Genomic DNA, 27,685 nt, shown 5'->3' with positions numbered 1-27,685 from the left:
AATTTCCAATGTCCTGTCCAGAGGAAAGGGGGGGAAGGGATTAACAGCAAAAGAACTTATCTTTAGGTTTATAGCCTATTTTCTTGCTTTCTTTTTGGTCATATGACAAAAAAAAATGCTAGCTATATAAACAACATCAACAGTCCTGAGCAAAAGGTTAGAAAACTCCTAATTTCTTCCTCTTCTTTTTTTTAAATGTTGTAGTTAAAACAACATAAGCATGCACAGAGTTTAAGTATCCAGAAGGTGCTGCCATGATTCGGTCAAATACCAGTTGTGTCATACAGACTCAATGATAGGCTGTTTCACAGGTTCTGTATCACTACGTCACCGTCTCTGCAACACTCGCAGCTATACCCTTCTCTTCTTACTCTGTATGTTATTACAAAGCATATTATTGTGCATGTAGCTGACTTTACACAGTATGGGCACTTTTGTCCTGGAGAGAAGCAAATGTTTGAATTTGCTTACTGGAAAAGCCTCTGAAAGTTTACATGTTTATTGAGATTATGTTATCTCAAGTCAACTGAACAAAAAAATGTGGTACAATAAATAAGAGCTACTTGAACTCAGAAACACAGGTTAAGGAAACATTACATATAAATATGCTTTTCATATTTCAAAGCTAAGAAAGCTTCTCAATCGTCTGTTTTCAACAGAAAACAGATTGTACTCAGAAATCTAAATAGTAGTCAGGGAGTAGTCAGGGAGATTTTATATGACTCACTACATCACTAAAACACTTTACAAGAAACTAATAGACCTTGAATATTTTCCACTCCTGAATATCCAATAGTTTAATTAGGAAATGTGTTCAGGCATCTGTTTACAATACCATTATTCTGTGTCTGCAAAACTTTTTGTCCCCGAATCAATAATAGGGGATTTTCTTAACATGAAAGCATTGATTCAATGCACACAAAAGACAACTGCCAAGATGAAAAAAAAAAAAAAAATAATGCTGTGCATACAGACTTAGAACATTTTTTTTAAATGAACTATTTTTCTCATTACCTCTCAGACATTTGTTAGTAGTAGGTCTAAACCGATCCAGATTTCCACATATTCTCATACCTCAGAGATTACAGCAGATATAGGCTGGAAAGGGTTTTCAGAGTTCCCAGGCTCAGGGTCTTCCTCATCAGGTACACTTCTTCCTTCTTCTCTTTCCCTTTGTTGTTGTTGTTTGGTTTATGTTGTTGTTGTTTTAGTGTTTTGGGGGTGGTTTTTTTTTGGGGGGGGGGGGGGGAAGAGGAGGGATGAACAAAGAATTATGAAGAAGCCAAGTCATAAATTTCACATAATAGAGAACACTTACTAGGTCATCTAACTCATCCTCCAATTTATGCCAGCTGATTTTTACAATAAGCTTCTGTATTTTCAAAAACAGTCTACAGAAATCACAATGACAGGCTAACGTCAGTAAAGCACAAGTATATGTTATGGCAGAGGTAGAAACACATGCTACTATATGCCTGCATGTTCAATCAGCACTTCAGGAAGTAGAAGCAGTTTCTGAGGACAGGATATGTGACAGAATACATCTGTAACTGGAAGGTTTTGATTGTTCAACAGTATGCTGAAATTTTCACCCTGGTAATCTTTTATAACAATTGTTTCAAGGTATTCAATCTTTTTTTTTTAAAAAAAAACTGTGGTGGGAAACCAGACTATCTAAAACATATTCTTCTATTTTTAATACACCTCAATTTCTCATAATTCTAGATTCTTCTTAATATACAGAAAAGGAGAATGGGTGCCAGACTGTTCAGTTTACGTAGTAACCGTCAGGGAATCGTATTTGCTTCAACGAGACTCAGAAAAGTTCAGAAAGACACATAATGCTCAGTATACTGTTGTTGCACCAGCACTAGTTATTTTTTATGTACCAGCTCTCTACGTAAGAAATATTAAAAGACTATGTATTAAATGATATGTCATTAATAAAGCATATGCTCATCAAATACTTCTCATAAACCTATGTGATGGTACTTGTGCATAGGAAGTCGCTGTTACACCTACTTTACAGCTGCAAGTACTGAGAGAGGAAGTAACCCCGTTGTTTAGAGGCACAGATAGGAATGAAAAGGAAGTCACCGATCTACCTATGAAACCACACTACTTGGAAGGAACAGCCAGTGCTGTGTTAAAACTTCCTGGCACTACCTCTCTCTCTGGTTTTCCATTTGGAACAAGACGATTGCTACTAACACATTGTGGAGGAAATGCACTTTGAGAAAACATTCAGGGAAGCAAGTCTGAACAAAAAGCAGCCTGGGGAATTATTAAAACACAGAATGAAACACAGTTACACTTGAATCAAGATTAACCTGTTTCTTACAGTAAGAAACCTATTTGATGCAAAACAGCAAAATGAGAGTTAAGGCCATCTCTTATATCTGAGACAAGCCCTCAGCTACAGGTAAAACCAGCAGAAGTTACTAGTTAGCTTTCCTCTAAGACACAAGAAGTTTAGCAAAACTTTTAAGCATTTAATCCAATTCAGACACAACCAATTCTTCCAGTGAACAAATACAATCAAGATCACTGAGTGGGAACAGAATATATGGAAAATGCCCTTATTGTCAGACAATCTCTTTGAGACATGTTTCAAAGTCAGTCCTCCTCACTACCCCTCTCAACGTGGCATAAACCCAGCACAGTTCAACATGGTCAGAGGGTTTCGTCTATGCAGAGACATCTGGCAGACTAACAGCATATGAATTTTTTTTATAAGTTTGTGAAATGTGTATGAAGACTATGTCAAATTCCAGGTGTTTAAAATGTGCTTAAGTAATTTACTTGCTGAAGTAAATCAAATGAGCAAGAGTACAAGCCAAGACACTTCACAGTAGCTTCACAGTTACTTCTCACAGTAACAAACTTGCAAATCTCTGCATATATAGGGCAGAGGCGGGGACAGGGGTGCTCAGCGAATTTTTTAAGAATACCCCAGTAAAATGATTCACATCAGTCTCTAATAGGAACCATGGTGGGCTGCTGATGACCACAAAGGGCTTTGAAGAGAAGTAATAAATCACTTGCCCTGCTTCCCCACCCTGCATCATCTTAAGTTTCTCCATGCCTCACCTGCTGGATATCCTGAAGTTTATTAAGCATAGTGTTGAATAAAGTTTCACATCTAGTCTCTGATATTCACATATGGGTTACAAAGGCTCTTAAGTTAATAAAAGTTTATTTTAGAACACACTTGAAGGTAACAAGATTAAATGACAGGATTTATTTTTTAGGTTAGCCTCCTGTGAAGTTATATTAACAAGGCCAAATTTATTCCACAATACCTTGCAACTGTCATTCACAGTACTTTTCCACCATAAAGCAAATGAAATAAAGGGGATGAACCAGGCAAAAACTTGTAGGTCTTAAAGAAAGGCTCTAGCATTCAGGTCTGTACTTTTAACATGGAGACTCTTGGTTTGTAAGCTTTAAATCCTTGATAGCTTGGTTCCCATGTGGTCTATGTACAGGAATGAATCGAGTATCTTAGAGAAAGGGGAGGAAAAAGAAATTGCAGCAAGCGTACCTTTCTTCTCGTATCCTTCTCACTCGCTCAGCTCGTTCTAGTTTCTTTTGTTCTTCATATGCTTTTTGTTCTGTAGTGTCTCTTTGGATGCGCTCATTTAAGGCATCAAAATCTTTTGCTATGATATGTAGAAGCCAATATAAACCCTTTTTTATTGATTTATCAATTTTTTTCCCACAGCCCATGATAGCTGAGCAAGGTTCCTGTAAATATAAGGAAAAGGAGGGGAAAATTATTTGCAGTGCAGATCACATTCCTTGACTGAAAACAAGAAATCAGCCAAACAATTTACTGTTTACTGTGAAGCTTGCAAAACACTGAGAAGTATGGGAAATAAATTTGCATTTAGGTATTCTATAAATTTAGGTGCTTTTTTTGCCAAGGTACAAATCACATTAGTTCTACCAAATTCCATTATGTCCAGTCCCATTTAAAAAATACTAGAATACTGCACAGAAAAACATGCTTGCATTTCTATCTCTAGAAACAGATATACACCTGTTACGTATACACACAGCTGTTACATAGACACCTGCTATATGTATATATTTACACACCTGTTTCTATACACACCCATATCTATGCATGTATACAGAAATATCATTTATCAACCCCAAATATGTATGTTCTGTTTTCCTGCTTGTTTCTAAATAGTCCATGTTATATTTATCTAGTGGGATGCAAGAGAATCAGCTTAGCTTCAGTTCATGAAAGAAATGTTCAACTTGTTCATAACCACCTAGGGGATAAATAAAATCCAGCGTGAATGTCAGAAAAACTGTCAAACCAATTTGATTTTTTAGATCAGAACAGGTAATGGATAGGGGTGAAGCAAAATATGCATCTTGATTGGAGTAAAACTTTTGTCATGTTATGCTCATCAGCAAGCAAAAGAAACATGATCTAGGCGAATCTATTGGAAGATGGGTGCAAAACCCATTGCTAAATTGGTTTGGAACACTTTATCTATCTTGGATGCAACAATTCAAGGAATTGGATTGACTGGAAGGAATCAAGAGGAGCAAAGTGAGAAAAATCAGACAAAATCGGTTATGAAAACACATCTGGTAAGAAAACATAGAAGGAACAGGAGTGGTTCTCTTGAGATGAAAAAGCTTCAAGGAGATATGGTAATAGCCTTCAAAGACATAAGGCCTAACTGCAAATGAGAAAAGAATAATTTGTCTTTCATGTTCATTGTCAGGAGGAGAAGTATAATGGGCTTTAATTGGAACAAAAGAGATATGGTTCGATTCTAACTTAGAACATGGAAAAGGACTAGATGACCTCTCAACATCTCTTCAGAACTACTTTCCAGAATGTTTTGGAGCACTGTATGGGTAATTTAAACTGTTCTCTGAATAATAATTGAATAGATCCAGCTATGTATTTGACATGAAGAAATGATATTTCGCACTGATTGTGTTCAGGATTCATGTTCATGAATGAAGGAAGATTAAAAAAGACTAACTGTCCAATGTCAACACCTAAAAAATTCTCTGTGTTATCTCTTCATTTGACAAGCACTTAAATGGCACCATAGTCAGATATGACAACAGAAAAAAAGTAATTCTGACCTGTTATGTCCCCCTAGAGTGCCAAAACTAGTTTGCATTTTAATACATTCCTACTTTGTCTAAATTAAGGTTTAAATATGAGTGCTGTTCACTATGGAACACTACAATACTCTCTAGCAGAACCTAATCGGGGAGAAGATGTATAGGCAATAATACCTTGTTTTTCTGAGAAAATGAAGATAAAACAATAGAGAGCACTGGGGCAATTTTCTTCTCAGTTTGCACCAAGATTATTGTTGCTGTAGCTCAGTTATAAAGTATAGAAATTTAGAAATATAGAATATACAGATGTATTGAAAAAGAAAAAAGAGGAAGGTCATCCTCACTGACACTGTGTTACAGCGAGACAAATTACTCCTTCCATTTGCTTTAATACTTTGTGGGGAAATTTAGAGATCCAGAAGAAAACTAATTAAAAGAATAAGAACAAACAAAAGCGGTTTTGGTCCTTGCTTAATTTTACTTAAATCTTGTTTCACAACACCCCTGTCTAAATTCACCCCATAAGTCATCATATTGAAATAACTTGGGACCATGTTTACCTTTAATGGGCCTAGTAAAGAAGCTGTCCATTTGAGTATGTAAGACTCTCAGCTGCTTTCAGCTAGAATGACTTAGAGTATGTGATCTAGTTTCTTTGTTGATTACACCCAAGATATAAATAGAGAGCAAGAACAGCATTTTACTGGAACATGTCATAAATTAAGTAATTCTAAAGTATTGGAAAAATACACTGGAATCTTTTTATATTGATAATGCTTTGCAAGAAAATATTTTTGTCACAGAAGTCCCTTGGAAAAAAAACAGCGAACTTGCAATTTTTTATTTTTATGATTGCTACATATGCACAGTGCAAAGTCCACTAACTGAAGAAAAGCACTCAAAGAGTCATGACATAATGAACATAGCTATGCCCTGCTATGAGTCAACTTTCTAGAGAAAATAATAGCAATACGTATTACCCTATGAATTTTGCAACTCTCCCTAGGGAATTAGAGTTCTTTTTTAAATTTTAAAACACAAATACCAGCTGGAATGGTTTTGCAAAATTGCCTTCCAATTTTGGTTAATAACAGTGTAACTCTCATTATCTTTTAAAATACTTATTGCAATTAGAAAAAGATGATAAGAGTAAAACCCACAAATAGTTAACTAACAAACTGGTTGATTAAAACAAAGACTTAAAGGAAACTTCAGGGACTACTGATCTGGATAAATTATCTGAAATATTGACCAATATTAAGTAGCTTTCATACAGATTTCTGGTTTTGGCTCCCCCCTCTTATGATTTTTTTTTTTTTTTAACATGACTGTGAATAGTGCATCTGAAATGTAGTTATTTTAGGACAAATATTAACTAGCAACTAGCTCTAACAATGTTCTTTGGTGACTACTGTGCTGGGAATTAGATGCCCTAGGAATTAGATTAAGTTCTTACTGTTTGCCAGATGGTGACTCAGACTAAATGATGCTTTTACTATGAACAGAAATGAGACAAACATCATATCCAAACAGTGATCCTTCCTGAATGTCAACATAGGCAAACTCCTTTTCCTGCTTCTTTTTGAAAAGGTGGAATACTAAGCTTGCTGTCCAATTAAACAAGTTTTAAACCACATCAAGTAACTAATTATTCTTACATGGTTTCAGAATGGACCAGCAGGTACACTTTGAGGATCCTTGTTATAAAGATTTCTTCAACAGACCCAGAAGCAGAATGACAATGGGAACAGTAGAATTACTTGCAGAACAGATATATGTACTGTATCTTTACTGGCATTGCAGGTGTTTAGTTTCAGTTTTACGCTATGCGGCACAATCTCCTACGTTATTGCAAGCTTTACATATATATTAGAAAATGAAGCATCTTAAAATATACTTACAATTTGACATAGACACTTGTGTTCATTGACAAGCTTTTCCAGAGATAAGGACTCGATTACATCTGCTTCTGACAGAGCTCCTTCTCTGTCCTGCTTATTTGCCAGCCTAAAGAAAAGATCAAAGCAAACACTTAGCACCCTGACAGAAGAGATTCTCAGATCTCCAAAAGCTAAGTCTTTGACAAAAGTAGGAAGAAAAAGGTGAAGGAGAAAGTAAAGAAAAAATGCCTTGTTTCAGCTTTAATTCTTAACTGTTCTTTCTACTTAATAAACATGTTAGTCCACATTGTCAGCAGATACTAACATTAAATAATTATTAAGGTGCTTAGTAATTATTTAATAATTATTAATAGACTAAGCAATTATATTTTACAGCTAAAAAGATGGATGTAAAAGACTGTACCGTTCTACATTTAAAGCTACACAGTACAATCAGTTGGAGTCTGTGCATCAAAGTTCAGAACTTTGCAACTTCCCAAACCATGCGTACTTCCCCGCATAATACTGCTTCGTGATCATCTTGGGTCTGTCTACTATCCAGAATTTCTCTCTGAAGCCAAAAAATTTGATATGTAATGTTTTGAACCCACTCTTTGTAAGTTAAACTTAAAGTTCAGAGGGAGTAACTTGCATGAATGGCTCTAAAAAATATCCTTTATTATTAAATAGAGGGAAGCAAAAAAAAAGTTTATGAAATGCATAGCTTACAATATAAGTATTCTGTAAGATGAATTGCCATCATTGTCTTATTTCTTAGAGATATGATAGCAAAGAGGACTCCAGAAGATAAACATCTTAATTTTCTGGGGGAGTGTCGTTCTTGATCAGATTTGTCTTCCATATACTCTGGAACTGCATCCAACACTGCAGCCAATAATGTGTGTTGTTTAAAAGGCTCAAACCAGATCTGGTTTACCACCCAAAGAATGTTATTAATTATTTCACACTTTAATATGGACATACACCCTGAAGCAGAGGCTGTTATGTTCCTTTCAACACTGTTATCAATAACTGCTACAAAGATAAGAGGGCTGTCCAGAATTACAAACAACCAAAACACTTAAGTACTTCACCTCAGCAAACTCCTGGTGATACCATGTGCTAACCACAGACACGAAAGTTACTTCCTTTTATCAAGACTAACTTTTTAATGTTTCACTGAAAACTCCTCTGTATATGAAATGAAAATGGAAAAGCTTCCAATCTAAAGCCCTAAAAGGTCCATCACAAACCACATGTAAGAAAAAACAAGGGTAACTGCCAACACCTGTATGGAACCACCTCTCACAGAAAGGCAAAATCTTTTCCCTTGTGGGGATTTCTTTCAGCTGTCCAAGTAATAATTTTCATGAAACTCACAGAACTTGGCTATACTTGAGACTTCAATTTCTTGATTAAAATGGATTTAAATTGGTCAACATCCAAGAAAGTAGGATGGATTAACAACGTAAGTTTACCTACATATTTAGAAATGTGTTAGCCAAGCAGATGTATTCCCTAAGAAGAAACTTAAAAAAAGTAAACTTGCAGTCATGTTGGTCAATGATTTTGTGAGTTCACTTACAAGCAAATTTTAATACAAATGGAGAAATTTAGGTAGAAATCCAAAATATATATTTTAAACAGACAAACAAAAATGACAAAAAGAAACACATAGGAAATCATTAATGTTTCTTGAGGGTCTGAGAGTTTTATAAGGAATAAACAAAACTTCACAAAAGAGGTCAAGTCAAAAAAGAGTTGTTCCCATCTTCCATGAAAACTCTTCATGACAATAGGTTATATAGCCTTTCTTTTCCCATTACCTGCTTTTCATTAAAAGCTAGTGTGGTAAAACTCTAGGAACTATGAAAAGAGATTAAATAATATTTTATGAACTCCTGTTCAAAGTTGCTATTTTGCAGCATGAAAACTGGTACTGTTTTCTTTGAATCAGTGTTAGACCATTTTGGAATATAAGCATACAATGCAATCTTATTTTGCTCTTTCTACAACAGTAATAATCCAAGCTAAGTGCAAAAGCTGCAAAGAGGAGTATCGCATAGCATTAGGGAATCTGAAAACTGCACTTGCCTCTCTCTAATAAAGGCATTCTACCAAAATAATGTTGTTCTGAAATTTAGCAACCCTTCCATTACATGAGAACTCTGATTCAAGTTTCTGGATAAAATCACAAATATTTGGCTTCCATGAATACAAAGGCAGATAGTTTTGGAACCAGACATCATAGCCTTTCTTCTGAAATCTCAAGTCATCATCATTAAATCAAATGGCTTTTAGGGAATGCTAGGTCAAAGCTTATACTTTGGATTTATCATACTCCTTGCTGGGAAGGAACAATGGTAAGAACTCACTCCATAGTTAGCAGAACTTGTCAGCGCTTCAGTTTGATCTAAAACCTTATTCCTTCCTATTTTCCAGAATTGCAGTATGAGCACCTCAGTTCTTAATTATTTTACTCCCAAGAGAGTTGTTAGCTTCAAAGAGACATTAAAAAACAAAAAGCTGTGTTGCATCTACAGCTCAAAAAAAATTCCTTGTTACCATTAACCTCATGCACTATGATTCATTATCTAATCTTTCTTTTCAAGAAGAATTTATGAAGGACACCATAGAAAGACAGCTTCTCAAATGTCATTCTCTCTCAATCTTCATCAGTCTTAACTATTTGTGGTCCAAAAGGTTCACTTATTTATCATCATCTTGGGGATAAAAGCCCCTACATCCTACTGATAATCAAAACTGTGCTGACTTGCCTGCAGAGTTAGAAAGAGCATAAGGCTCTCCTCCCCACCCCTCCTTTGATAATACATTCTCACTTTTCAACAAAAAGAGTATTTCTACACTATTTTGTATGATTTAGTGCAGAGATTCCCTAACGGTTGTTTAATGCATATACCGAACCTATGACATTTTCAATACGCTTATGATACTCTGGCACTATTCCTTCTCACCAACCAGAACAAGTAACGTCCTCTCAGTATTTAGCTATGAAATCGGGCCAGAGCTAAACCAGGGAAAAACTGAAATGAAATTCAAGAAAGCTATGGAAAGTAATTAAAAGATTGGAAACAATTATCTCCACTTTTTTTTTTTCCCACATAACCTATCTTTGTTACAGTCTGAAAATCCTACTGCACTGCACTTTAGTCTCAAAAAGCATTCCTCAGCAGTACTGTCAATTCATCTAGACATAATTGAAGAAAATATTTCTGAACACAGTTTGTTGCCACAGCCTATTCCCTTCTCACTTGAAGATTAAATAACTGAACTATTTACTGTGTTATTGGACTGCACATTCTACAAAGCACAGCTGAAGCAGAATGAAATGTTGGTAAGCTGCATAGCTCAGTGTAAGTGTGACACTAACGTCCTATAACTTGCAGTAGATGCTGATTTTTAACCTCTAATACCTTGAAAGGTGTTAAGATTTGTCTTTTTGGTCAATTAGCTTCCATTTTCTCCACAGCAGTCCTGTTGCAATACTGGCTGTATTCAAAAAATACAGCTGAGGTGCTGTATCTGGAAACATAGCATATCCAAATATCTGCCTCCAACTTATGCTCCCCAAGAATTGAAGTGGTTTTGCACGGGTCAAACATTTCTTGCTGTACGCCCTTGGCCACTTTAGCCCTTAGGTCAAACTTATAAATGGAGTTAAAATATTTTTAAGGTACTGACTGTGATATGGGTATTACTATGCTGAATTTTTTTTTTCTTCTTTCAAGTAAATGTATGAACGACCTAGCCTCGCTTCCTTTTTCCTCTGCGCTTCAGTGCAGAAGAAAGCAATCCCTGCACTTCCACTTGTGCTTCATAGGTAGGCAGTGCTCCACTTCCAGCTCACAAGGCCTCTATCTACCAGGGAGCTGCTCCCAGACGCTTTCTGCTCCTGGGCAGCTCCAGCAGTGATCCGCCTCTCAGCAGGGCTGGGTTTCAAACAGGCAAAACCAGATTCCCCAAGTAGAAAGTAATCAATTTGCCTGTCTACTGCAGTTGCAGAAGTCAGCTTCTCTCTCACACCACCGCTCCTGACGATGAGCCCTTGGACAATTATTTAAGAACTAGAAGCAGAAGGCATGCAGAAAATACTTAATGGAATGCCACTCAAGACACATTACTTAGGCAAATATTCGAAACAATGTTTTTCAGATTATACTGAAGCTTACCCTCAGGAGTTCCTCTGTAAAGGATAAAACAGAAAGCCACCAGCACAAGATAAAAGGTAAAGACTTTTTCTTTTACTTAATGTTTACGAAGTTGCAAATATCAGAAAAAGGCTGTGTAGTGTGTTTTAGAATGGAAATGTGCCTAAGTGTCAAGACATACAAATAATGGATGTCTGCCCTGCAAAGAATTGGATGTTTCTCTGGGTGAATATAGTCTCAGAGCTCTGCTGCTCATGCACAGGAATGCTCGGTTTTGAGGCAAGTTTTATGCACAAAACTTCCTTCTTTAGGGAATACGCCATTAGAGTTATCTCAAAGGATAGACCTTGATTTTAATTTTCCAAGTCAGTAGAACTTCATATATAGCAGTTTTTCATGTTTAAAAAACTGTAGGAGGTATACATCAAAACATACTTGAAAGCACAGGAGAGTGTCTGTTGGTTTACTACATTAAGTTTGCTGAGTGAGAAGCTTTCATATATAAAATCATGCTTGGCTTATTTCAATTTCACATAAAGTATATTTGGAACCTTCTTAGTGTAACAAACTTACTTTATGCAAGAAATAACGAAAGGGTAGGCACCAACTGTTTTTATATCAAGTAGGATTTTTTGAAGCGACTAGAGAGCTTTTGAACTTTAAGAGTCATGGGAAACAATGTGGAAAGGGAGTGTATGTGTGCATTGGCACAACTGACATCTACAGTTCAGCAACAATATTTCTCTTAGAAGCCAGAAGACATGCCAGAGAAAAACAAATTCTGAATGCAAACTATGTGTGTTCCTTGACCTGTTTCTAAAATGTAAATTACTGAGCAAAGAGGAAAATGAAAAAAAAAAAAAAAAATCAGTATTAAAGTTTACTTTACAATCCAAAAGATTTGGTGAAAAAAAATCCAGTATGAAAAGGTGTCGTGGTTTAGCTCCAGCCAGCAACTAAGCACCACGCAGCCGCTCGCTCACTCCCCCTACCCCGATGGGATGGGGGAGAGAATCGGAGGAGTAAGAGTGAGAAACACTCCTGGGCTGAGATAAGAACAGTTTAATAATTGAAATAAAGTAAAATAGTAATGCTAATAGTAACAGTATAATAATGATAATAATAATAATGATACACGAAGCAAGTGATGCACAATGCAATAGCTCACCACCCGCCGACCGATACCCAGACAGTTCCCGAGCAGCGATCGCTGCCCCCCGGCCAACCCCCCCCAGTTTATATACTGAGCATGACGTCATATGGTATGGAATAGCCCTTTGGTCAGTTTGGATCAACTCTTCTGGCTGTGCCCCCTCCCAGTTTCTTGTGCGCCTGGCAGAGCATGGGAAGCTGAAAAAGTCCTTGACTAGCATAAGCAGTACTCAGCAACAACTAAAACATCAGCGTGTTATCAACATCCTTCTCCTACTAAATCCAAAACACAGCACTATGCCTGCTGCTAGGAAGAAAATTAACTCTATCCCAGCCGAAACCAGGACAGTATCCACCCCTTATTCTATACCATCTACGTCATGCACAGGCCCTCCCCTTTCCAATGTGTTCCAATTAATCACCACCGCTTTCCCTATCTTGATATACACACAGATATCATTCCCTTCGTCTATGGCCCATCCCTCTAAAATGTCCATTGAGTTCATTTAGCCCATGACTTTGGGTTCCATCTGTCATCACAGTCTTTCAGAGCAGGAGAGGTGGTGTGCAGTGTTGGACTGTTGCATGCTGAAGTCAGTTCTCATTCCAACATGGTTTCATCAAAGTTCATTTTCATTAAGCTGGGCAATTCTTACTGCAATACCATTGATGCGGCATATAGAAAGCATAATATATAGTATTATATACTTAATATTAACCTACTATATTATTATATTAACATGCAGTTAAGAGATAACATATAGTTAAGAGATAACATACAGTATTATAAAGCAATTAATATTATACAATTCAGTTCATTGGCTATTTTCACCCAAAATCAAATTCCCTTGAGGTACACATTGGGCTTCCCCATCCTTTCGCATCACCCACCAAGTGCACCCAGGTCCTTGAGCAAAAGCAATCCCACGAATGGGTTTGCCTTTGCCAGAGGGGGAAGTAACCCAGACTGTCTTCCCCAGCATATTTTTCATGTGCACTACAGGAACTTTATCTCCTTCTACAGTACGTAAAAGTTTTGATTGGGCAGGGCCAGCTCGATTGGCAGATCCCCTGGTGTTGACTAACCAGGTGGCTTTTGCTAAATGTGTATCCCAATGTTTAAACGTCCCACCACCCACTGCTCTCAGGGTAGTCTTTAACAAACCATTGTATCGCTCAATTTTCCCGGAGGCTGGTGCATGGTAAGGGATGTGATACACCCACTCAATGCCGTGCTCTTTGGCCCAGGTGTCTATGAGGTTGTTTTGGAAATGAGTCCCGTTGTCTGACTCAATTCTTTCTGGGGTGCCATGTCGCCACAGGACTTGCTTTTCAAGGCCCACGATGGTGTTCCGGGCGGTGGCATGGGGCACGGGATATGTTTCCAGCCATCCAGTGGTTGCTTCCACCATGGTGAGCACATAGTGCTTGCCTTGGCGGGTCTGTGGGAGCGTGATGTAATCAATCTGCCAGGCCTCCCCATATTTATATTTCAGCCATCGTTCACTATACCCAAGGGGCTTGAACTGCTTGGCTTGCTTGATTGCAGTGCATGTTTCACACTCATGAATAACCTGTGCAATACTGTCCATAGTTAAGTCCACCCCTCGATCACGAGCCCATTTATACGTTGCATCCCTTCCTTGATGGCCTGAGGCGTCATGGGCCCACCGAGCTATAAATAATTCACCCTTATGTTGCCAGTCCAAATCCACCTGAGCCACTTCAATCTTAGCAGCCTGATCTACTTGCTGGTTGTTTTGATGTTCTTCAGTGGCCCGACTCTTAGGTACATGAGCATCTACGTGACGAACTTTTACAACCAGGTTCTCTACCCGGGCAGCAATATCTTGCCACAATGCGGCAGCCCAGATTGGTTTGCCTCTGCGCTGCCAGTTGCTCTGCTTCCATTGCTGCAGCCACCCCCACAGGGCATTTGCCACCATCCATGAGTCAGTATAGAGATAAAGGACTGGCCACTTTTCTCTTTCAGCAATATCTAAAGCCAGCTGGATGGCTTTCACCTCTGCAAACTGACTCGACTCCCCTTCTCCTTCAGCAGTTTCTGCGACTTGTCGTATAGGACTCCATACAGCAGCTTTCCACCTCCGATGCTTTCCCACGAGACGAAAGGACCCATCAGTGAACAGGGCATATTGCTTCTCATTTTCTGGCAATTTATTATACAGTGGGGCCTCTTCAGCACGTGTCACCTCCTCCTCTGGTGATATTCTAAGGTTTTTTCCTTCTGGCCAGTCCATGATCACTTCCAAGATTCCTGGGTGACTGGGGTTTCCTATTCGAGCCCGTTGTGTGATCAATGCAACCCACTTACTCCATGTAGCATCAGTTGCATGATGTGTAGAGGGGACCCTCCCTTTGAACATCCAGCCCAACACCGGCAGTCGGGGTGCCAGCAGGAGCTGTGCTTCAGTACCAACCACTTCTGAAGCAGCTCGAACCCCTTCATATGCTGCCAGTATCTCCTTCTCAGTTGGAGTATAGTGGGCTTCGGATCCTCTGTATCCCCGACTCCAAAACCCTAGGGGTCGACCTCGAGTCTCCCCTGGTGCTTTCTGCCAGAGGCTCCAGGTAGGGCCATTCTCCCCGGCTGCAGTGTAAAGCACGTTTTTAATATCCTGCCCTGCCCGGACTGGCCCAAGGGCTACTGCATGAACTATCTCACGTTTAATTTGTTCAAAGGCTTGTTGTTGCTCAGGGCCTCATTTGAATTCGTTCTTCTTCCGGGTCACTTGATAGAGAGGGCTTACGATCTGGCTGTAATTTGGAATATGCATTCTCCAAAACCCCACAACGCCTAAGAAAGCTTGTGTTTCCTTTTTGCTAGTTGGTGGGGACATAGCTGTTATTTTGTTGATCACATCCATTGGGATCTGACGACGTCCATCTTGCCATTTTATTCCTAAAAACTGGATCTCCTGTGCAGGCCCCTTGACCTTACTCTGTTTTATGGCAAAACCAGCCTTCAGAAGGATTTGGACTATTTTCTTTCCCTTCTCAAGAACTTCTTCTGCTGTGTTGCCCCACACAATGATGTCATCAATGTACTGCAGATGTTCTGGAGCTTCACCCTGTTCCAGTGCTGTCTGGATCAGTCCATGGCAAATGGTGGGGCTGTGCTTCCACCCCTGGGGCAGTCGGTTCCAGGTGTACTGAACACCCCTCCAGGTAAAAGCAAACTGGGGCCTGCACTCTGCTGCCAAAGGGATGGAGAAAAATGCATTAGCAATATCAATTGTGGCATACCACTTAGCTGCCTTTGACTCCAGTTCATATTGAAGTTCTAGCATGTCTGGCACGGCAGCACTCAGCGGCGGTGTAACTTCGTTCAGGCCACGATAGTCCACTGTTAGTCTCCACTCCCCATTAGACTTTTGCACTGGCCATATGGGACTGTTAAAGGGTGAGCGAGTCTTGCTGATCACTCCCTGGCTCTCCAGTCGACGAATCAGGTTATGGATGGGAATCAGGGAGTCTCGGTTGGTGCGATATTGCCGCCTGTGCACAGTTGTGGTAGCAATCGGCACCTGTTGTTCCTCAACCTTCAGCAACCCTACAATCGAAGGGTCCTCCGAGAGACCGGGCAAGGTGGACAACTGTTTAATTTCCTCTGTCTCCAAAGCAGCTATACCAAAAGCCCACCGGTACCCTTTTGGGTCCTTGAAATACCCTCTCCTGAGGTAGTCTATGCCAAGGATGCACGGAGCGTCTGGGCCAGTCACAATGGGGTGCTTTTGCCACTCATTCCCAGTTAGGCTTACTTCAGCTTCCAGTACAGTTAGCTGTTGGGATCCCCCTGTCACTCCAGAAATACAAATGAGTTCTGCCCCTCTATAGTTTGATGGCATTAGCGTGCACTGTGCACCAGTGTCCACTAGAGCCTTATACTCCTGTGGGTCTGACGTTCCAGGCCATCGAATCCACACAGTCCAGTAAACCCGATTGTCCCTTTCCTCCACCTGGCTGGAGGCAGGGCCCCTCTAACACTGGTCACAGTATTCGTTGTTCACTTCCTGTAAATGTGAATCAAAAGTTCCCTGATCAAGGTCGGAAGTAAATTTAGCCCTCTTACTCTGTCTCGGGAACTGCTCACTGGAAACTGGAGCTGCAATTTTCCTGGGAGAACCGCCTTTTCTAATAGTTTTTCCTTGCAACTCACGCACCCGTGCCTCTAAGGTTGAGGTGGGTTTTCCATCCCACTTTCTCATGTCCTCTCCATAATCACGCAGGTAAAACCACAGGGTGCCCCGTGGTGTGTATCCTCTATATCCTCTCTCTTGAGCATAGGGACATTGACTCCTAATGGCTGAGACACTGGTCCGTGCAGGTGGGGAGTAGGACAGATCCTCTCTGAGTTGTTGGAACTCTTGGCACATTTTTTCAGACAGTTTTTCCACAGCCGAGACACAGGCCCGTAGGGAGGAAGAGAGCTTTTCTTCGTAGTCCCGGAGTTGTCTAGCCACTTCATCCACCGTTGGTGCCTCGTCGTCTTTCCAGGCTAGTATTGCCAACGAGTTGGAATACGATGCTGGTGCGCTCCGTACCACCTTCCGCCACATGGATTGTGTGCACCTGACTTCATCTGGGTCTTTGGTTAACTGTTCATCATTCAGGTCACTGTAAATCACCTCCAGCACGCCTAATTCCCTCAGGTACTGGATACCTTTCTCTACGGTGGTCCATTTGCTTGGGCGGTATAAAACATCCTCCTTGAAGGGATACCTTTCCTTCACGCTTGACAGAAGTCGCCTCCAGAGGCTGAGCGGTTTTGCCCCTTTTCCAATTGCTTTGTCAATGCCCCCTTCCCTGGAAAGGGATCCCAGCTGCTTGGCTTCCCTACCCTCTAAATCCAGGCTACTGGCCCTGTTATCCCAGCATCGGAGCAGCCAGGTGATGATGTGCTCGCCTGGATGACGACCGAAATCTTTTCGCATATCTTGCAGCTCACTCAGGGATAGGGATCGGGTGGTCACCATCTCATTTATGGGTTCTTCCTCCTCTGGTTCTCGTGATGGCCCTGGTTCATCTTCATCCCTTACTAAACGAACTGATTTCCTCGTGTATTTCTTCTTCTGTATAGGGGCAACTGATACCGGCGCAGGTTGATTCTCTGGTTTAGCCGCAGTGCCTGCCACTGGGGTTGGAGTGGCTGCAGTACCTGTGGTGGGTGTTGGAGTAGCCACAGTGCCTGTGGTGGGTGTTGGAGTAGCTGCAGTGCTTGTGGCTGTGGTTGGAGTAGCCACAGTGCTCATGGCTGTGGTTGGAGTAGCCACAGTGCCTGTTGTTTTGTCATCAGATCCAGAGACCCTCTCTTTCCCTTGAGGGTACTGAATAGTGTTGAACAGGGCTCTATAAGCATGGGCCAGTCCCCAGCATGTTGCAATGAGTTGTGTCTCTTTGGAGTTGCTAGGGTGAGAACATACTTCTTCCAAATACTTTACTAGTTCTTCAGGATTCTGCACTTGTTCAGGGGTGAAGTTCCAAAACACTGGAGGTGCCCACTGCCCTAGGTACTTGCGCATACGATCCCACACACCCTGCCACTCATAACTATCCAGCCTTGGGGTAGATCTCTGGATGGTATTTTTAAACTGCTTACTGACCTTTATCAAAACGGAAACAACATTCCCAAGAATTATCAATAGAAGTATCTTAACTGCCCAGGGGTGTTCAAGATACAGGAAAGTTGTTGTAATGAAGGAGGAAACATCATAGAAGAAAGCAGCAAAGGTGCCATTCTGTATTTCCTCCACAACAAGCCTCTCAGAGTAAGAAGTATAATTGCTAACTCTCTCTATGAGGTAGTACCCGAAGTACAGTAGTGACTTCTGTATGAAACCCAAATACCAAAGAATGCTCAAGGTCAGGGTCTTGATAAGGAGCCTCCCAAGCAAAAGATCATGAATCACTGCAGAGCATAGCACACTACACAAACTGACAGCAAGCTTTAACGCGTGCTGCAAAAAAAAGAACATGGTGCAGATCAGAAGAACTAATATCGTGACCGGCAACTGTTAACAGACTCCTTAATACACTCTGATTAATCTGTTGTTATCTCAAGCCCCACGTTGGGCGCCAAAAAGGACTGTCGTGGTTTAGCCCCAGCCAGCAACTAAGCACCACACAGCCGCTCGCTCACTCCCCCTACCCCGATGGGATGGGGGAGAGAATTGGAGGAGTAAGAGTGAGAAACACTCCTGGGCTGAGATAAGAACAGTTTAATAATTGAAATAAAGTAAAATAGTAATGCTAATAGTAACAGTATAATAATGATAATAATAATAATGATACACGAAGCAAGTGATGCACAATGCAATTGCTCACCACCCGCCGACCGATACCCAGACAGTTCCCGAGCAGCGATCACTGCTCCCCGGCCAACCCCCCCCCAGTTTATATACTGAGCATGACGTCATATGGTATGGAATAGCCCTTTGGTCAGTTTGGATCAACTCTTCTGGCTGTGCCCCCTCCTAGTTTCTTGTGCGCCTGGCAGAGCATGGGAAGCTGAAAAAGTCCTTGACTAGCATAAGCAGTACTCAGCAACAACTAAAAACATCAGCATGTTATCAACATTCTTCTCCTACTAAATCCAAAACACAGCACTATGCCTGCTGCTAGGAAGAAAATTAACTCTATCCCAGCCGAAACCAGGACAAAAGGACACATTTATATCTCAGCTTTCATAAAAAAAATCTAGGAAGTGTTACAGAAAGGGTGTATTTGGGAAGAGAGGTACTTTGTGCGAGGGTATGTGTGTGCACATGTATTTGTTTTCTTGTTCTGCAGACTTGGACTTTTTTTTTTTAAACACTGTTACTTTCCAACTTACACATTTCTCTCCACTTGTCTGGGATTCTCATTCATACAGTAACATGACACTGAAAACTAAATACTGTAGAGGGTACACACTGGGGGCGACGGGTAATCTGTAAAAGTGTCTCAGAGATGCTGCTTTTGGGGTTAAGTTTAATCAGTCAGTTATCACAAACCCAAAATCTTGGGTCAAACCTGCATGGTGGACATCAAAATTAACAAAAAGCAAAGCATCCCTGAGGTCAAAATATTACAGTATCAGAACTATCAACATGATTAGAAGCAACTTATGGAAAATGTATCTTTATGAGAATGATTTATCTAAGATCAAGAATATTAGTCCTTAAGGCTACTTCAAGAAGTCATAGTTTTGAGTGACTGAATTAGCATTCCTGGGAAAAGAAAGAAGAGCGAGAACCTTTGAATTTAACAGCAGTCTACACAAGGGAAAGAACAATGCCATATTCTTCAGTCTATGGTCGATCTTCTTTTTAAAAATGCTGTTCTACCTTTTTTTCCTTCAGAAATTTCATCTCTTATCTATTAACTTTTTCCTTGGGCAATCCTGCGGACAGCAATCAGTAGGATGTTTTATCCCAGAGAAGTGAGGCCTCAGCAGATATAGCAAGAAAAGGTTTGTTAGTCTCTTCATGTTTTGCTTATGTTAACATCCATGAAAGTCAAACTCCTGATCCACAAACAGGCATTAAGATGTAAGTTTGTCAGATTGTTTTGCTTGTTCTTTCCTCTTCAGTTACTGGCAGTTCATTAGCTTTTTGAGGAAGTCACAGAAAACAAAATTCTTCATATTTTTAACAAACAAGCAGATAGGAGAACTAGCCAACAGTTTCAGGCCTCCCATGGAGACCATAAGGCGCTCTAAGATTAAGCTCTGAGCCCCCTCTTTCCGCAGACTTTTTGCAGATTGCTTTTAATGACCCTGCTATAATCCAAATGGTGGGTGTTAACAGATTTTAAAACTACATTCTTCTTTAGCACTCTTAAGCCCCTCTGCCTTCTGGATTATTGACAACAATTACAAACCCATCAGTAACTTTTTACTGATTGGCACTAGGCTCTTTCTTAAACAAACTGGCTTATTTCATTTCTCTAGTTTGCTTTTCATGCCTTCAATTCCTATGCAAAATAATCTTTTGAATATTAGGGTAAGCTATAATGAAAAATCAGTGAATAAAGTGCTACAAGATTATCTGCCTCAAACATCAATTAAGAGTTTGCTTTCATGCTGTTGCAGGGAGATGTGAGAGACCTTTCTCCAGTTCAACCTTTTCCCTAAACAGTTCCTCCAGGTCACATTTAAATAAAAGAATAGTTAGAAATAAGATTCCTCATCCTGTTCATAATATCTCTAGGCAACTCTAGAGCAATTTCATTTTCATAGTACCTTTTGAAGTGGTCAGAAGAATGTCACCAATTATAATTGGTTTCATTTTGGTTAAGTGGCCTCATTCTCACCTCAGGTCTGAATCCTAGTCCTATTTATTGAAAATATATTTCTCTGACACGCTCTGCTCTGCGATTGGTTTAACCGTACTTATTGATCAAATAGGCTGCATCCAACGAGATGTCTAAGCTCACATCAAGAATATTATATTCAGCTTCCAGATGTGTAACTCCAAAAGCAATGACAATAAATGATATTGCCATATATTTTTGGAAGTGATTTAAAAAAATTGTAAATATGAATTATTTTCTTATACTCTGTTTCACCTTGATATACCAATACCTAGGCAAACATTAAAGTTGTTTAGCCAAAGTTGCCTATAAGATATGTTTTTAAAAGAGCTGCCTGGAAATGCTTACATTTATTACAGGTGAGTTCCAAGGTTGTGGTATGTAACTATATGGTCTGACAGAGGTGAAATGTAAATATAAAGGAGGTGGAATGTTGCACAGTACAAATTTTGAGCCTGCAATTCTACTGTGAGAAAGACAAAAATCTTGAAACAGTATTTATAGCAATGCAAAGTTGTTAACTAGGAGTTCAAACTACATATCCTATTAAATGGAAAGAATGTCACCTGTCCTTTATTCTGTTGCAGCCCTTTCTCTAGCTCCTAACTTATTTTCAAACACTACTTTAAAATATATAAATATTTGGACCTTAATTATGTGACCTTTTGGCAGAGAAGACTATGATTTTCTTTCTGGATTTCTGTGACCTACAGGTGGCCATCATATTTGCACCAGCTAATTAAGTGAAGGTGCTGATTTCTAGTATTATTCTTGCTGGAATAAACAAATAAACCCAGGTATCTACAAGGTATACATTTTCTTCTGTCTAATGCTCATTTCTGAGGTCTCTTAAAAGAGCACTACTGACAGTAAATCTCTAGTTTAATAGGTGAAAAAACCACCATCAAAACATTAAATAAGTTCTTCAGTTTTGTTTTTAATCAAGGGATACTCCATTCCCTTACCAATTACGGAGAATAATCTACAGACTAACTGATTTGCAGACTGAGATGATTGTTTTGTCAGTCAGGACTTGTAGGTGCAGTATGTGTCACCCTAACTGTGACTTATGTCAGTGCAAAAGCATGAACTGACCACCTTCCCTTACCCAAACTATCAGTAGGGAGCATAAGAATTGCTGTCTATACACATGGAAATGGTGATAGATGCTTTTCCTCAAGTCTTCCACATCTGCTGCCACACATTCATAACAAAGGTTCCAAAACTCCAACGTACAATTTCAGATTTGCCATTGTGCATCTTTGAACCGAATACTTCATTAAAATAGCAACAAAACCACGGTCTTCTAATTGGAACATAAGACAAGTACTGACAGTTGTAGAGATTTTGAAAGTATAAAAGCTCGTATGATTCACAAACTGCTATATTCTCCCACTCCACTTATGCTAAAGTCTATACCTTGTATTACTCCCTTCTCTTTTCTCTCAGGATTGTTTCCCATCACGCAACACCACACAATCAACACAAGACAGCTACATCTCCTACAACATGATTGTGTTACAGAGTCCTGGCCAAATGCCCAAGAACATCTGAATTATTTTAAGTAACTAAGGTCTATTTTCCCCTCTGCATCTCCCTTTGAGGGCTTACTCCAGCAGCATGATTTGGTTACACTTTTCCAGCAACTTTGTACTCATTCTTACCCGTCTTATGAGCTCCTTGAATACTCAGACCTGTTTTATTCCATTTGAATCTCATGTTTTTACTCAGTATCGACATTTCTCCACCTCCCATGATCTATTTCATGCTAACTAGAGAACTCCCACGCCACCTTGCTTCAAATGCACCATTTCTATGCTCCTGCATATTGGTCATTTTGGGTTCACTGAGTAGCGTTACGGCAGTTATGGTGGGTTACATGGTCTCGAGGGGACAAGCAACCAGATTGTATTTCCTCAATGTAACATAGTAGGCAATGCCAGAAGCAATATGCTACAGGTTATTTCCCAGAGACAAAGGCTGACAAATACAAATGACCTTTGCATATTAGTATTTTTTAATATTAAGAATGAGATACCTACTAACACTGAAGTCCCCTGTGCTGAAAATGTTACTGATTTTGCACTGTAGTATCATAGATACTCTGATACAATTTAGCTACATTCCACATATAATGGCATCTTTTTTTAGGCTCATAACCAGAGCAAGCTCTCTGCCTCTGGTATTTTCCTGTTGAACCACTCCCACACTTCTCACAAACAGAAACTTGAACTTAGAACTATTTTCAAATATGTTTTTCTACGGACTTGTCATCTTAAGACAGTGATGCTTTAAGAAGATATTTTCATCCAACCACCTTGCTGTGTGATAATCCTTGGTTTAAGCATGTTTGTTTACAAGGTATTTATCTTAAAGGAAAATTTTTAAACAAAGGAGAAAAGACAGGTAACCTGTAGCAAGATTGCTTACTTTAGTTACTTGAGATACATGTTCAGGTATTAGGGCAAGATTCCAAAACACCATCAAACAAGTTCCTTCCTTTCTTGCGAGAATATACCAGAGCACAGCCTTTGGAGCAAACTGAAATTTCAACTCAAACCCCTGGCTTTCCCCACAGACTACTACAAATAAATTAAACTGTAGGCATTTAAATGGTATATGTGTCTCACTAATTTTTTATTGCTAAACTTAAGACACTTAAAGCAGTAATCAAGTTGCAGACCAGAGTGTGACTCCAAACATTACTCAGAGCCATTGAGCTCAAAAGTAACAGTTATATGGGTTCGTTGGCACCATATAACAGAGCTATAATGTAACTTCACTGCAGCCTGGAAATGGATTAAAAGAAATAATAATAATAAAAAATAAGATTACTTGTAACCTGAAATTCCTTTGGGACATGTTGCCTGAAAGTGTTTCCTTCCCAGTACCCTTAATCAACTCATAACTAAGAAACAGGAAAACAAACTGACCCTTATTTTTGTTGCAATCATAAAAAAAAAAAAAAAAAAAAAGTAGCTATTTCAGCAGAGGTGAAGAAAGGAGAATGATGCAGAACACAGATCGTACATCTCAAAGAGCTCTTAAAGAGAGAATTTTGTTACTTGATTGTCTGCAAGTCCTCTTCTCCTGGTGGCCCACAGTATGTTGAAATGAATGTAAAAAGGCTTGCAAATTGCATCAAAGATCAAATACAAACAGAGCCTTTTGTGTCAAACATTTTAATGAAGGTGCTGAATAACCAAGAAATAGCGAACAAAACTATGGAAAGTAAAAAAACCAGGAGTTTTTTGGTAAGTTGGAGGGTGGGGAGGAAATAGAACAATTCACCAAAGCCAAAAAAGAAGCCATTAAATCTAATTATAACCAGCAACAGGAGTTCCATATGATCAACTCACCTACTTCACATATCCATTTATGCCTTTTAACTTAATACAGCCCAAATCTCATTTTTGGATGTAGGGTCCCTGTTCACTAGGTCTACTGATAAATTAGATAGGTGGAAGAATATTCTATATGGCTGCTTTGCAATTAAGAAAAAAGGCCTTTCAGCTTGCCTTTTTTTTTTCCCCTTAAAAAATGGGAGGAGATAATATAAAAATTTTCATTTCCATCGAATTCATTATCTTTGAATTTAGGACATACTTTATCATCATGACAGATTAATAATAGTGGCCCAGTCATCAGGATCTAGTATTCCCCTAGTCAGTGTGCTGGGACAATTGTCATTATAAAGACTTTCCCAGCCACATGTTATCAGTTTGACTGGAGAGATTTATATACCTGATGAGCAACACAGTGAAGTTATCAGAAGGCAAAGACTCTTGCAATACCCTTAAAATGTATTTGACAAGCATGTGAAAATTGTGTTCCTGAACCTGTCAACTATATATAAAGATGTCTACCAGAAGAACAAATAGAAACTTAATCACCGGTGGATCTGCCTGATAAAAACACTGTGAGGGGCGGGGAGAAAAGCCTTTCTAGAAGATTAGGTATGCCAGAGTGACCAAGCTGAAATGCCACATGTGCATTCCTACTTTTTCTCCCCAAATATGTGTATGAAAGCACATCAATAATCCTTGACTCCGAGTACAGCTAAGGTACTGGGCAAAACTGGGCCTGATTCTTTCTCCCTTCCCTTCCTTACCCCTGCCACCTCCTCCCCAAATCCATCCTGTAGCCCTGTCTACAGGACAGGGTTTGTGGTTTTTTAGCACTCATATTTACTTGGTTCAAATTCTTTGGCTATGTTTTCAATCTTGCATTGCTTCTAAGTGTGAACAGAGAAAGCACAGTGCCACATCAGTTTGACTAAGTTATTGCAGCCATATTATTAGAGCAACTCCATTTCTACAGATTATCTTTTATTACAGACCAGCTAGCAGCTTGTGATTCTGGCTCCAAACATATGGTTTCAGCATCAGTAACAGTTCATCTAAAAAGACGACACAGCAGCATTTATGACTGAGGAGAGGCCAGAAACATGGGCAGACCGCACCAATGCTCTTCAGATTTATATGTGTAAGACCATTTAGGGCCATTTCTAAACATAGTCAATAATTTGAAGCTACCGTGTAACAAGGTAATTAATGCTTTCCCATCTACTGATTTGCTTTGCCTTGACTGCAGTCAGTCTCTTAGCTATTTTAACCCAAATTTTCCAACGTTCAGTGAAGACAAAGTCTAATGAGGTTGTGCTAGGCTGTGCTACTTATCACTTCAGAAGGATCATCTTTTAAAATCTTTTTTTGAATGTAGGGGACACACTAAGTCACTGGAGTGCTTTCAGTCCACATATTCCCTTTATTCAACTTTAAAAGAATAGGCATATTCTCCCTTTATTGACAAAAACTTCAAGGAAATAGATCTTTCATCTCAATCAAAAGAACAACGGGACATGCCCCCATATATATACACAAACATGTAGGACAACAACAAGGACTCAGTATATGAACAAAGCTTGTTGTGGAACACTCAGGAAGTCAAGCCAACAATTTCCAAGGTTATCTTTGTCATGAAGACATCCTTATTTATTTGAAACCAGCATGTGTTTCAGTTGCCACTATAATCAACCACGTTTATTGACAAGCACATTCAGTGGCAGGTTTTGAAGGCAAGCCCGATAGGATATAAGATATGAAACTAGGATTCAGTTGCTTATATTCCACTCTTTAGTGAGACTGATGTTTAAACAAGAAAAAAAAATTCCATTAACAGCAATCTTAAGTATTTTCTGCTTACTTCTTTGCAAGTGTGATATTTGAGAATATTTGCAGATTTGCAGTTCTGTTGCTTTTTTTCTTTTTCCCCAAGAAATACAGCTATTTCAAGACCAATGCACCCAAAACATTGAAAAGTAGATGTTAATCATTAATGTATACACAAATTGAAGATGAAGCCCAGTATAGTTCTTATGCTCCTGTGTTTAACTTACAAACCACAGGAGATTAATCACATGAAAAATTGGTAACTGCCCTTTTGAGAAATTGTAGTGTGTTCTGAAGGAGTAACTGGATGACTGCATGCATGTTTTAGAGCTTTTCAGTAATTACTTGCATTCTCTTCGGTACAAGAAAGTCTTGCCACATCACATAAGCATTAATGGTGCCCTTATAACTTGCTTTTAATCAGAGGCTTGCCAAGCCATGGTAAATTAACATGGGTCAACAGATGTGTTAGGCTATACTAAAACAGATTTTCAGGTCACTTCTCTGAAGCCTTGTTTAGCGCTCCTGGTTCTTTTCACATGCCCCAGACTGAACTTTCCCTGTGGCAGTCTCGGTGGTGCCAAGCAGCTCTGAAACATTCCTAAAGAATGTTATCTTGAAGAAATTGCCTCACTTCTGCTGTGGGGAGATACACAGCAAGTTAGGCAATGAAGAGGAATTACTGTAAAACAATCAATACATGTTGCATTTTCCCCACCCCAAAGTAGTGTTTTCCAATAAATTACTTGCAAGCTTGCCTGATCACAAGTCTCAGTACATTACCGTAACTTCTGATGACTGCCAGGCTTTTTGGATTTTCTTGTGAATCAACAAACACTAAATTCAGATATTAAGGCATTAAAGGGGAAAAAAAAAGCGGTAAGGAAAGTCCACACTGGGGTAGAATATCAACATTCTTTCTCAAGATTGATCTCTGTAGCATTTCAAGTTTTGTTTTTCAGCTAATCCTCCTGTAGACAGCCAGATTTAAGCCTGTGGAAGACATATTCACACTGTTCAACTCCGTGACTTATATTACGCAAAAATCTATTTAGGGACTTTAAATATGCATCAGGGACCAGAGATACCACAGCCGTATCATTTGAAGCTGTTCAAATGTAACAAAATCATTTGCATATTGACAGGTTACTGGATGGATCCTCTGCAGTTATTACAAATGCATCCTTTTGGATACTATAGAGAAATACCGCATTAACTTATTAGAAACTAAACCAAAACACCCCCCACCAACTTTAGAATTGGGGTTTAAGAAGAAATGCACCTATAAAACACTACTATTTCAGAAGACTGCCCTGAAACCTCTGAAAACACCCAAAAGGTACTACTGTACTAACATTTATGCTTGAACAACCCTTTGAAAGACACACATTTGACTTAACCAGAAGACCCTAAGTAAAAATCCTATAATCTTCTAGTCCTGAACATTTTACTTTTAACTGAAATTTTCCATTCTTGATCATAGTCCAAAGAAAACATTCATGTGGAGTTTGAGGAAAATACTTTCTTCTCTATAATTAAAAATAGTTGAACTTGGATATTTTCTAGAACTTAGATCTATTTTCTAAAACATATACAACAGAAACTTTCTCTTAATTATATCTTAGAATCGTAGAATCGTTTAGGTTGGAAAAGACCTTTAAGATCATAGAGTCCAACCATTAACCTAACACTACCAAGTACACCATTAAACTCATCTTCAGTGAAGCTTGCACAACAGCTAGGGTAGAAAACAGAACTAAATCCACTTGCTATTAAATAAGAAATACTGAATTGTATCTCACTATGGTGTACAAAGTACATTTGCATAAATTTTATGAAGACTGCAAAGGACAATGTAAGAATAGATGACAGTAATCTGAAAAAAGCTTAGAAAATC

The 27,685-nt window shown here is 39.2% G+C and overlaps 1 protein-coding gene across 3 annotated transcripts in view; it reads right to left on the bottom strand.

Annotated features, from left to right (window-relative positions):
- Positions 1–27,685, bottom strand: part of ARL13B (ARF like GTPase 13B) — a 51,931-nt gene that overhangs the window by 6,969 nt on the left and 17,277 nt on the right. For all 3 annotated transcript variants that reach the window (XM_075710498.1, XM_075710505.1, XM_075710510.1), the window contains exons 4-6: positions 7,005–7,110; positions 3,545–3,747; positions 1,075–1,171 (exon numbers count right to left, since the gene is read on the bottom strand). In XM_075710498.1, the coding sequence (XP_075566613.1) occupies positions 1,075–1,171; positions 3,545–3,747; positions 7,005–7,110 (406 nt within the window). The remainder of the gene's footprint in view (positions 1–1,074; positions 1,172–3,544; positions 3,748–7,004; positions 7,111–27,685) is intronic.

Source organism: Pelecanus crispus, chromosome 1 (assembly GCF_030463565.1).
Source record: "Pelecanus crispus isolate bPelCri1 chromosome 1, bPelCri1.pri, whole genome shotgun sequence".
In the NCBI taxonomy this organism is placed as follows: domain Eukaryota; kingdom Metazoa; phylum Chordata; class Aves; order Pelecaniformes; family Pelecanidae; genus Pelecanus; species Pelecanus crispus.
Note: the sequence above shows the minus strand (reverse complement) of the source record. Positions and strands in the feature narration are given on the sequence as shown.